At 34.6% G+C, this 12,721-nt stretch overlaps 1 protein-coding gene and 1 long non-coding RNA gene across 2 annotated transcripts; one reads left to right on the forward strand and one right to left on the reverse strand.

The window, feature by feature from the left end:
* The first annotated feature begins 390 nt into the window (after positions 1 to 390).
* LOC101738183 (UPF0047 protein YjbQ) lies at positions 391 to 7,442 on the forward strand. The gene is made up of 4 exons (XM_004931642.5): positions 391 to 880; positions 1,063 to 1,199; positions 3,787 to 3,915; positions 4,256 to 7,442. Exons 1-4 carry the CDS (start codon positions 724 to 726, stop codon positions 4,328 to 4,330), a joined length of 498 nt encoding a protein of 165 aa, XP_004931699.1. The 5' UTR covers positions 391 to 723; the 3' UTR covers positions 4,331 to 7,442.
* On the reverse strand, positions 6,679 to 9,083 carry LOC134201567 (uncharacterized). The gene is made up of 2 exons (XR_009976920.1): positions 8,888 to 9,083; positions 6,679 to 8,790 (listed from the first exon to the last, which is right to left on the reverse strand). It is a non-coding gene; the product is annotated as an uncharacterized LOC134201567 (long non-coding RNA).
* Positions 9,084 to 12,721: the final 3,638 nt, after the last annotated feature.

Here is a 12,721-nt window from a genome sequence, read left to right on the forward strand (position 1 = left end):
TTTCTAGGAGTAGTCGAACATTACCTACAACTCGAACCTTCAACGCTCTTTCTCCCACTTTCAAATTAGGGTATAAACTGTAAACTACAAAGTTAAACTAAAAGTAGCAGCTAACTGTGACTTTTGATACAATCAATAAATATGATTTTGGGAATAATGTTGTTGTTGACATATTGTCCTTTTTTAATTTGTCCATTAAAATGAAGGTCAATATCATCCGCTTAACAAATTTAAAATTCCCGCGTACATCTTTGCCCTGCAGAAAACTGATAAGGATGTTGCCATAAAGAACATTTGTTGAAAATGAGCAGCGATGTGCCATGTGATCTACTAACTGATGAAAAGCATTTTGGAATATCAACCAATCGCTTATTGTTTCGATTGGTTTAAATTTAAATTAGAATATATTGAAATGTTCTAAAATGGACAGATTTTTTCCAAATTTCTATGAAAAAGGAAATATACATAATTAAGAATTAAATTTTTTGCTCTGAAAACATTTTTTTCTATCCCTTTCATTTCACAACTATTTCATTTTCCCGCAGAAAATAGGGTGTCGAATCTGTCCTATAACCTCTGATATATTTATTTCTATTTTAAAGAACGAAAATGAATATTTTATGATAATTGTGGTTTAGCTTGTGTAAAAGGTTAATCTAAGTGATGTTGTGTACTACCGTTTTTGTTTTCGCGGTCGTCCTGTAGCGATTTATAAAATTAAACATGGCCTCGAACCGAGGAATTCAGATTGGATCCGCGTGGTTTCAAAGGAAGCTGAATTTGAGGCCACAGCACCGGGGCGTGCACCTCGTCACAGAGGAGATCCTGAAACAGGTGCCGGAACTGTCGCAATTCGCGGTCGGCCTCTGTCATATACAGAGTGAGTATCCATCGAAACGGCGTTATTGCCGCCGCTGCACCCTTAACTGTCAAATTTACCCTACATTAAACTCGTGCAAACCCCTAATTATGGTAATATCGCGATGTTATATCATCATACCGTGAACAAAAAGTGTAGCAAATACGCGGGATGTAAAATAGTGTATTGGTGGTTGCTTGCAGTAATGCACACTTCGGCGAGTCTTGCTCTAAATGAGAGTTGGGATCCTAATGTGAGGGATGACATGGAAATGATGCTCAACAAGATAGTGCCAGAGGGTCTACCTTACCGCCACTCTTGCGAGGGACCTGATGATATGGTAAGATATCCTGTGTTAATAGGGACAATCTATTGCTCAGGTAGCAAAAGCAGTAAAGCCTTTGTTTGTTAAAATTTCTAATTTGAGTCATGTACATAAAATTTTAGGCCATTAAATTGTAAAATAAATTTTAAAACCTTGAAGTACATCTTTCTAATTAGTTTTATATACTTTCAAATTTACATTTTATCATGGCTTAAACACTGACTGTACAATCTAGGCTTAGCCAAAACAGTTTTTTTTCTTATATGTGGGTAGTTTTCTTTTAATTTGCTGGTGTCTTGTGGAAATCTACCTATAACTACCTGAACAATGATTGTGAATTCTTGGTAGGTTATTACAAAAAAAAAACCCTGCTGATGGATGGATGTCAATCTATCTGTATTTCACAAAGCATTAAATTGTCATTCTAGAATATTTTAATCAAACTAAAGCAGTAAAAAGTATTTGATTTTATTTAAATTTGTTAAATGTTAATTTATGAAATCAAAAGCAATAAAAATAATATAAATAGGAGAATGAAATAAATGTTAATTATTAGGTGGTTAATGAATAAAATTGTTTTAATACCATTAAACTTTTCACAGTATCTTAAATCAATTTATTTCTAAGCTTACAAACCTTCTCTGACACTTCCATAGCCAATGGCAATGGCATTCCAGGCCAATATTTCAGCCATCAACATTTATGCAAAGATGTGTAAAACATTATAGGAAAGAACATACTTTAAAAAGTATGCAAATAAATATGCTTACTGATTACATCGATGTTGAGTGTATAGGGAGATTATGTTTATTCTTTATTGATTGTTCTATATTGAAACATCTAAATAACATGATGATGACACATGAAATTTACCATTGACCAAATTCTAACACTACTAAATAAATTGGTTTGCTTTAATCCTGATTTTATTAGACAGTTTAAAAACTACATTATTTTTTTTATAAAGAAATTTGACTCCATCACCTCTGGCATTGATTTTGCACAAAAATGACATGCTTAGATAGAAAAAAAAACTAAATACAAATTGATCAGTTTCTCCATATGCGAATCTGTAATTTTAAGAACAGCACCAACAAATATATGTTAGACTAACTACTTTAAAGATAAATATTATTAGCAGATAAAAATTTACATAAAATATTTACATGTTTAGAAGAGACTAAAGAAAAAAATATATATATATTATTAGGGTGGGTGGCGCATTTTCGTCGTAGATGTCTATGGGCTCCAGTAACCACTTAACACCAGGTGGGCTGTGAGCTCGTCCACCCATCTAAGCAATAAAAATAAAAAATATTAAAGTTAATAGAGAATCTATATATTAATATGTGAAGCTAAAACTTTGTATCCCTTTTTACGAAAATTGCGCGGACGGAGGAGTATGAAATTTTCCACACTTATAGAGAATATAGAGAAGAAGTGCACAATGCTAACATTTTTTTTAAATAATGCATAAAAGATACATTAAATCAATAAAGAAAACATTACACACACACTACATACCATGTATTTGACACACACACGCATGCATACTTTTTATTGTCAAACTTTTGTTCTTGATGTCTGTCGTCAAATTGAGAATAGATTAAATATTGTTTGTCTTTGTTAATATTTTTATAGTGTAGGCGTGGCGAAATTTGTGATTATAGAAGTATAAAATACAATCATAATAGTGTACAAACTTACAATTCCAATTAATTATAGTCGAATTTCGACTAATGCGGGACCTCTAGTTAATATTAATAGGCTGAGCAATGTCTTTTGGAAAAACTACATACAACTACACATTCATTTCAATAGTTAAGAAATTATTAAAATATTGTATCTATATCATCATTCTATTCAATTCTGCTTGCTATTCGTCATGCTCAGGACTAGGCACCTAGTTAGAACAGTAAATCAAGTTCCTCAGACTACATAGATCTTGAGTGAATCAAAATAAAATACTATAAACAAAGTCTTCATTGCTTTATCTGTACAGGAATCAACAGCAATTTAAATCTACCTCACTATTACTATAATAATATGTCTACTCACTACCTCACTACAACCATACCACATACATTTATGACTTCTAAAGAAAATGAAAATGATAATACTAGCTTTGACATTGTATAAAAAACAAAACATCAAAGTATCAATAATGATATAAACATAGTTTGAGAAAATAATAATAATTGCTTTTAAAAACTAGATTGGTATTGTGAGAAATGTCAATTTGTAATGCTCCACAATTTTCTTTGACAAGTATTGATTGTTCTCGAATCCAATCTTTTTTTTTATTGCCTTTGTAGGCAGACGAGCATACGACCCACCTGATGGTAAGTGGTCACCGTCGCTCTTGGACGTCAGCAATGCCAGGGGCAGAGCCAAGCCGCTGCCTACCATAATCTCAAATGTACTTCACACAAATACACATATTGCAATCATTGTTTTACTTTCAAATTATAAGAAAGTACAACTGTGATTTTATACTTTTAGAAAGTTTACAAAAAATATTTTTAAAATTGACTAAAAATGACAGGAAAGGTGTTTAACATTTTAATTTAAGCTAAAATTTTAATGTTTTATTTTTCATCAGCCAGCCCATGTGAAAGCATGTTTTCTGGGCTCTTCACTCACAATCCCCATCACTGATGGAAAACTTAATTTGGGTACATGGCAAGGCGTTTGGCTGTGTGAACACAGAAATCATGCTGGCAGTCGAAAGGTAATTTTAAATGTGAAGTTTACATTTTTGTAGAGAAGTGGTAGCACTTACAAAATCATAATGAGTTTTTTTTTGTTTAGGTGGGTGGACGAACTCATAGCCCACCAGGTGTTAAGTGGTTACTGGAGCCCATAGACATCTACAACGTAAATGCGCCACTCGCCTTGAGATATAAGTTCTAAGGTCTCAGCATAGTTACAACTCAGTGTAGCCCTCCCTTCAAACCGAAACGCATTACTGCTTCACGGCAGAAGATACTAGAAATTTATTAATAAAAATGAACTATAGATACTATTCTTGGGTGTGGTTGATCTTAGATAATAGATTTGGTGTTGTGCAGATTGTAGTGACACTGTCGGGCTGCCTGCGGGACTCGCCGCTGTCGCCCGTGTCAGCAGCGTCGTGCTCAAGTTAGGAGCGGGCGGGGGGCGCGACCCCGCACACGCACTCGCGCCCCTCCTCCAAGAGCACGCGGAGGTAAACCCAGCCCCACATACTCCTCGACCTACATACCAAACATTCCTAACATAGGAAAGACAATATGTACATAAGATTGATATTTTGATATTCTGCGTGGAATATTTCTTTATCCTTCTTTAAGTTTTAGTATAGAATACCTGTATACCTGTATATGCATAATAAAACTATTAATATCTGTTTTGGTTCTCAACATTAATATAATATTATTTAAAAAAAATGACCAATTTATGGAAATGTAATTAGTTTTTTTTATTTTATTTAAGTTCAGATATCTGAAACAACACTATTACAGGAATTGAAAACACCTGCATCACCATCTGATTAGTTCACATAGAAATGTTCCTCGCAGATTGCTACCCTAATAATATTACTTTAAATGAATTTGAACATTGAGCTCGTTGAACTTTTACAAAGGGATCACGTGCAAAGGTTTTAAATGTATGTAACACGAAAGTGAGTTGTTGTTTTGTTGTTGCGATATGTACATAGGTAACTCCTGGACTTTGTTACATTCCGCTTACTAGGTATGGTCGTTGAACAAAATGTGTGCAAATTTTACAATAAACTAGTAATCATTAGGGACATGTGAAGTGACGAGTGGCGATGGACGTATTTTTTCACTAATGCACTTGTTCAGATTTTTTCAAATAACACCCGGTACCACGTTGTTTTCTAAGAAAGTGGCACGTTAGATATTTTTATGTATTCAGTCACTAATTTTACAACACAAATTTTGTATGTAATCTCGCACTGGTTAATGGTCAGTTTTTGTAAGTTTTAAGGGCCGAATGTAGTTTTATAAATAGAAAAGTACATGTACAATAGCTCCATTATTTTCTGTGTTAGGATAGAATTTATAAAAGAATAAGTACATACATAAAATTTAATATGTCCATAGCTTTAAATGTGTCACACCCGTTGTATCAACGGTTGGCCATGTGCAACCAATAGTTAGTATTTGTATATCATTACTATTAAGATCATGAAGTGCCTCGGATGTATGGGGTGGTCAAGTCGTCTCCGAGGTTCCACGCCGGCCGAGACTCGTCGCACTACATACCACCATTTAAATATTATTTATAAATGTATATTGGATGCGTTTGTTACATTTCATAGCTCCTTGAGATTGTTTCTTTTAATATTCACATACATTCCTTTCGGAGTTGAAGAAAATATATGAATCTAATATTTGTCTTTTATACGTAAAGAAACTGAGTTATTCGATGTCAAAGCGCGTATGTGTATAGCTGTATGTCTTCCTATGTAAGTTCCCCCAAACGAGATCGTGATTGTCGTAATGGGTGGATTAATAGTGTACATGTGAGCGGTATTAGGGTATACAAACCAAAACCTTTAAATCCGGCCGCATTAAATATACTTAAATAAATTTAACGAAATGATCGCGTTTTAGGGGGTTGAATTAAATCTAAAATTTGAGCAAGCCAATATTCATATAGAATTATCAGATGGAATAATCAGTAGGTGTGTTTTATATGATACGAGACGTAGTGAAGATAACAATACTTCAGTAATTTTAACAGGGTTGAGAACCTTGTCTCTTACAGGAATTTATATTATATCCTAGTAAGGAACATTCCATTTGATAGCGGGGGGCAGTTCGTGTAGAGGGCGCCGCTGTGTCGGTGAGCTTGGGAGTGTTTTTGTTGCGTTCGGCTTCAAATGTCCCATCGAGATCGCTTCTCTGGCACAATTTTACACTTGAAACTTAGTTAGGAATTTAATAAATTATGTATAGGCAGTAGGGTGTAGCCGGGCTCAGACAGCGGTGCGGTCAGTGCCTTCTGACGCCGAGCTCCGCCTAGTACAATGTGTAGATATCACAAACATCTGTTCGTCTCAATAACAACCTTAGAGTTACTTCACTTAGAAAGCTTCGTGTACTCTGCCTTTTGATAGACACATGTACAATATTCTGTTAACTTTTTCTTTTTTCTTTTTGATTAAGTTTTAAGTTTTACAAAATATACATAACATATTTTCTTTTAGTCATTATTACTGCATGATCATTATTAAACTTTTTGTTATTAAAACTGTTTTTAGTTGGTTTAAAAAACAATGTTGCTATTATTATTTTTGGGAAGGATATTGAATGGAAGTTTACAGAATGGTTATAAAGTGCTTGTTGAAATAATTAAGAACATGTAAATAATTTTTGCATTTATATAGCGTACTTGTACATTTCGATTGGTGTATTGTAATGTATAAATATTTGGGCGCTATCATTATTTGAATGTTAGGACACTGCCATTTAAAAAATAATAATTGCCTTTTTTTGTAAAATTAATTTTGTCATTTTTCTTAATCGAATATCTATTGATGTATTAAGTGAAGGATGGCATTGTGTATTTGATATGTTAATTTTTTCTGAAGTTCCTATGTCATGCATATGTACTGCTGATATATTAATTGATTTAACTAGCGTGTGTCCCAATTTAGGCTGTCAATAACAACGAATGTCTAGTATTTTAGTTACAAGTGCGTGTTTTTTTACATTTCAACATTAAAAAACCAAACTCCGTGTATTATTGCCTCATTCGAATCGGTAATGACCTGTTGAATGAATGATATTGTTTATTTGTTAAGGTCAAATTGTAATAATATAAGTAAATAAAATAGTGCGAATACAAGCACAGAATTTAATCACAATCGTTTACTACATACGAATAATATTTTACGAAACATTATTAGTTCTTTTCATAAGTGTTTATCAATGTAAACTGCACATAGCAAAATGAGGTTGTACACTCGTTCATATAAGTAAACGGAAGACAAATAATTTTTTGTATGTTGTATAGAAAGAAACATCGTTTAATAATAATATAATGATTGTACAGTTAATTAAATCACATTTTTTTCTTAGTGGAACCTCAGTTGGGTATTGTTGGTTTATTCACCGGAGGTGACGTCAAATATCAGTCACAAAAAATAAAAAAATAAAAAACATTTGATTGTATCATAATAAAACTTGTACAATATAAATATATAGATCCACAATTATGAAAAAGATTAAATATTTGCAAAAGTTATTTTTTGTGTGTTTTATTTCCGTGCGTTGTAATATCTCAACAACGATAAATCCGTGTCGAAATTTCAAAATCATTAGGGGATTCGTTAAAAAAAATACTTTCTAAATGACATTGGTTATTATTACGCTGATTTCCGGTTTCAAGGGTATGAAAAGCGTAACACGAAAATCGTGACCTCATCACTTTATTCATAGTAATTATTCTACTTACTACTGTCGTATAGGACAGGTTTCCTGCGAAAGGAACGTAAATAATGAAGTAACTAGCGGTCAAAGTAATTTGTAATGGACAGAATCCATTTTGTGTGGCGCTTAATGAAATCCATTATTGCTAATTGGTGTTACTGAAACTTATGGCGTTTGAGAATGAAGCATTCTACGAATGACCGCTACTTAGTTGATTAAATATGTTGCAGTATTTAATGGATATAAATCGAAAAGAACTTTACTTGGATACGTTTTCAGTTAGTTTCATTTGGTTGTGTGTTGGTAGAGGAATTCATAACCTATCTCAGTATATTGATATCATAAATTCAAGGTCAGCCACTTTCATCAACGGAATAAAAGTCTCATTTGAATTTTTCAACGAATGTATTAGCTAGCAGAACTAAGCATAATGGTGATCGATGATAGATACCCGTGGGGGCTTTCGATATGCCCTACCATCGTGTTGTTAGCATATATGAATAATAGTTTTCCAAAATTCTACCTATTTCGACTCCGTATCATAAGCTTTATGCTCCGTATTCTTGAGTATCTAACTAATCGATGCTTCAATTCACGTAATTTACTTATTTCATCATCAATGAATTTTAACAATAACACGTATATCCGGCTGTACTCGATCCTGTCTCGTTTAATATAATTTAATAGCAAGTCTTAATGAAACGAAATGAGAAGTGAATATCAAAATATTCCGCGGAAACGAAAAAAGTGGGTATCTTTTGTATAATTAGTAAAAAATATTACCATTTCACAAACGTTCAGATCGTCGATAATCCCATTCTCACGAATTGTTTGGAACCTCTGGGTCTGCGGAGGGACTTCAGTTCCCTCTGTATGTTCTGATGATGGTCCCGCCATCTCGTTTTTACTATTGCACCGCCCGTGACCGGAGTAGAGTTCATCCATGCCACCTGGAGCCAAATATCTTTTTCGCCACATACCATCCGGCTTTGGAATGAGTTCCCCACCACGGTATTTCCCGAGCGCTATGACATGTCCTTCTTCAAACGAGGCTTGTGAAAAATACTCAATACTTGGTCGGTAGCGGCTTGGCTCCGTCGCTAGCTAATGCCGAAGTTCACCTAACCACTCACCATCAGGTGGGTCGTACGCTCGTACGCCTACTAGGGCAAAAAAAAAACATCAACTTTCAATATTCACTTCCCATTTCTTTTCAATGAGACTTTCTATTAAATGATGTATGATAAAATGTGTACATACAAAAATTAAACAAGAAACATCACAATGACGGTATATGTGTATACTTAGTTGCTTGTTTACGAGTTTTTAATTCGCTTCAGACGTTTGTTTTATTAGAAAACTATGTTTTTTAAATAATTTATAAATGTTAATATGCTTGTGTAATTTAATAAAACTTATCTCAATATTGTTAAGGTTTAAAGGGCAATGGGTGTGCCCCAACATAAAACATGTGGGTAAATCTGTTTCTTGTCCAAAGAAAATACAAACTAATGTAAGATAAGGGTGAGTTAGGACACAGAATGAAATCCCAAGGAATTAAGTAACGTTATTTTACGATTGCGACGAATTACTGACTTTATTTTTATTTCAAAAAGATATATTTGTTTATTAAAGCATTTTCTTGAGTTTTCGCGAGCCGTAGACATAATTAAAATTACTTTTACATTTTAATCTCGCGTTTTTTTAAGCGTTAAATTCAACAATTTGTTTTAGAACACCGGATAAGTCGAAAAAATTTCAAAAATTGATTTCACTTGTTTCGCTTGGTATAGTTCCAATCTTGGATCAGTTGTGATCCTGTCACTTTGTTTATAATTTCACGTAAAAAGGAGTCTTATAGTGAGCATTGTTATTGTGTCGTTATGTGTTAAAGTAATCGTTTAACAAGAGGCGTATAAATGGTAATGTAACCCAGTGCCGGATTAAGCAAGCGCGGGGCCCATAGCAAATTATTTCAAAGAGCCCTTGATCTACTATGGGTTCTTAAGTATAAAGTGGTAAAAAAACAAATCAATAGTCTATACGTTTAGGTATTTGCCATCTATAGGTTACAATTTTGTGGGTATTTAGTAAAGTCTTTGAAGTCGTTGTGGCCTAAGGGTTAAGACGTCCGGTGCATTCGTGTTGAGCGATTCACCGGTGTTCGAATCTCAGGCGGGTACCAATTTTTCTAATGAAATACGTACTCAACAAATGTTCACGATTGACTTCCGCGGTGAAGGAATAACATCGTGTAATAAAAATCAAACCCGCAAAATTATAATTTGCGTAATTACTGGTGGTAGAACCTCTTGTGAGTCCACGCGGGTAGGTACCACCACCCTACCTATTTCTGCCGTGAAGCAGTAATGCGTTTCGGCTTGAAGGGCGGGGCAGCCGTTGTAACTATTCTGAGACCTTAGAACTTATATCTGAAGGTGGGTGGCGCATTTACGTTGTAGATGTCTATGGGCTTCAGTAACCACTTAACACCAGGTGGGCTGTGAGAACGCCAACTACCTAAGCAATAAAAAAAAATTGATGAGAAACTAACAATTGAAAACTGATGATACTACACAAAAAAAAATTTCTGTACATATTTCAAATTTGATATTTTATGCAAAGTATATTATTTTTTTAGGAATAGCTAATATTATATTTTATCAATGGTGTACTTTAAATAATGTTTATGTTTTATATTTATTTATTTTTTATTTTTTTTAAACTTCTACAAAGTAACTTTTCTAGATTTCATGTGGGCAAATTGAGAAATGATACTATTCGTATCAATTTCTCTGAGCAAATCATATTCTATATTCATCAAAGCGAGATAATTCAGACGTTCTTGACTCATAGTGTTCCTTAACTCATTTTTTATGCGCTTTAATGTCGAAAATGAACGCTCGCCACTGCAGTTAGTAATCATGAGAGATAAATAAATGCGCAAAGCAATTTCTAAATTGGGGAAACATGATTCTAATGAATTTTCCATTAGAAATTTATAATATTGAATTTCCAGAGCTTCGTTTTTCGTACTGTCAATCGCACCAGCCACATCCGTTTTGAGTAGCTCGGCAAACTGCGCTAATTCGTTGTCTAGGCTGTCTTCCAGCTCACTTTAACCTGCGCTATCTAGGCGGGCTTCGGATAGCCTGCCGACCGAGAGGGCTGGTGGTCGTGGCGCCGACGACCGCCGGTCCGGCGTCCCGAGGTGGAGGGTGATGGGAGAGATGTGCTCCGCACTAAACGCTTCACTTTCCCCCCTCTGCCTCTTCATGAGTTCTGTCTCATGCGAGGTTTGGACGTTAGTTGTTGAGCGACAGGAGGTTTTAGTCAGTTCGACTCTGACATGCCCCGCACTCCATCCCCAGTGGAGGGCGGAAGTCCGGCCATTTTCTTCTTGCCAAAAAAAAAAAAAAACGGGTGCTACTCTTGCTACATGATTAATCCGGCACTGATGTAACCTAACATTTCAGTGTAACAATGACTCTGGGGACGTAAAACAAAGTTTAATCACTTGAATATTAACAGCTTCAGAATTCGTGACATGACAAGAGGAACGGCTCGGTCGCACGCAACACGTTTTATTCATAACAATGTATGCCTACATCTACGAACATCTTTAACACTCACTCTCGCTCTGTATAATAATATTAAGTTAAGTTTTTTAAATCATTGTTTCATATTGATATAGAAAACCAGTTATAATATAGACAATATATTATTATATAGGTACCCTTTAATTAGAAACGGATGGGTCAGCCAGTGTGCTTAGTGCGAGTTATTTAACGTTCTCGATAGCGTAAAAGTTAGCTCATTTTTGTATGGAATGGGATCGTTTGCGTACGTTTGCCGCTAGGGGCGCTGTTCCAGCTGCTTACAAAATTTGATTATCTTTTACGCTATCGAGAATGTTAAGAAACTCGCAATAAGCACATTGAAGGGGATTTGCGAACAACCGTCCGAGTGCATCTACCACTGGATCAGAATGTCGACCCATTGACAAATTCCGGTGAGAAACTCAGGGGACTGGAAATAAGAAGTAGGTATCGTTGTTGTACTTTTACTTTTATTTACTGAATTTTATATCTATTTATTTTGTTAAGTTTTGATGCTATATGATTTCCAGTGTCCTCACTTAACTAACGGCAGTTTTGAAATTAGTAAGGATTTTATATGATTAAGAAAAAAAAATAGATAGGGGTCTGAGGTATCAGCTCATTTCGGAAGAGTGCAAATCTAGCTGCAATTGGCAATCAAGTCATTTAAAAAATCATTTTCAAGAGTTGATTAAGATTAATAGTTGTTGTGTTAGTAGTTGTGTGCATGGCGCTTGCCTGCGAGATTTCGACACTGGTGCCACATCGCTCAATACGAGTACAACAAACATTTTATTCTTTTGTTCGTTAATTTACTGGTGAGGTACTTTATCAAATTGAAATATTAAATTAGTGATTCATTATGATGTCAATGTCGGCCATGTTTTTTTTTTTCTAGAATGTTTCTAACGGGTTTAAAATGGGCTTTCGACTACTTACCCGTTATCGGATTGTCATTGAATATCAAAATCTTATAACAGACTTATACTGCTTCTTACTGTGAACTTATTATGAGTTTGTTATTTTGTTCGGTGGTTGTTTCATTTCCTCTCATTTAAATACCTACCAGGCAACGGCGGATCCAGGGGGGGGGGTCATGGGGTCATGACCCCCCCCTGAGCTTGACTAAGGAGTTGAGAGGACTTGAACTAACTTGGACTAATTGAAGAACATCATAATTTATTTATTATCTATTGTTATCAAAATTAAATCATAAGTTCTTAACTTGCCCACGACTATGTGACCCCCTCCTGGCGCCAAAGCTGGATCCGCCCTTGCTACCAGGTATTTATAATATCTCATATCATTTATTTTATTTTATTATACAATCCAATAATCTGAATGCTTCATTAGACGTGGATATATTATTATTGGGCTATATGTTTTTTTTTTTGAAAATTATAAACTAAATATTAGGCTGTATGAGGTATGTTGATTGGAAATGGGGATGTTTCCATTGCCAATCTACTGGACATTTGTAAAAAAAACATGGACA

Source organism: Bombyx mori, chromosome 3 (assembly GCF_030269925.1).
Source record: "Bombyx mori chromosome 3, ASM3026992v2".
NCBI classification, from domain to species: domain Eukaryota; kingdom Metazoa; phylum Arthropoda; class Insecta; order Lepidoptera; family Bombycidae; genus Bombyx; species Bombyx mori.

Coding starts and splice junctions, on each gene's coding strand:
- LOC101738183 (XM_004931642.5), top strand. CDS start 724: ATGGCCTCGAACCGAGGAATTCAGATTGGATCCGCGTGGTTTCAAAGG. Junction 881..1,062: donor CGGCCTCTGTCATATACAGA/GTGAGTATCCAT, acceptor GGTTGCTTGCAG/TAATGCACACTTCGGCGAGT. Junction 1,200..3,786: donor GCGAGGGACCTGATGATATG/GTAAGATATCCT, acceptor ATTTTTCATCAG/CCAGCCCATGTGAAAGCATG.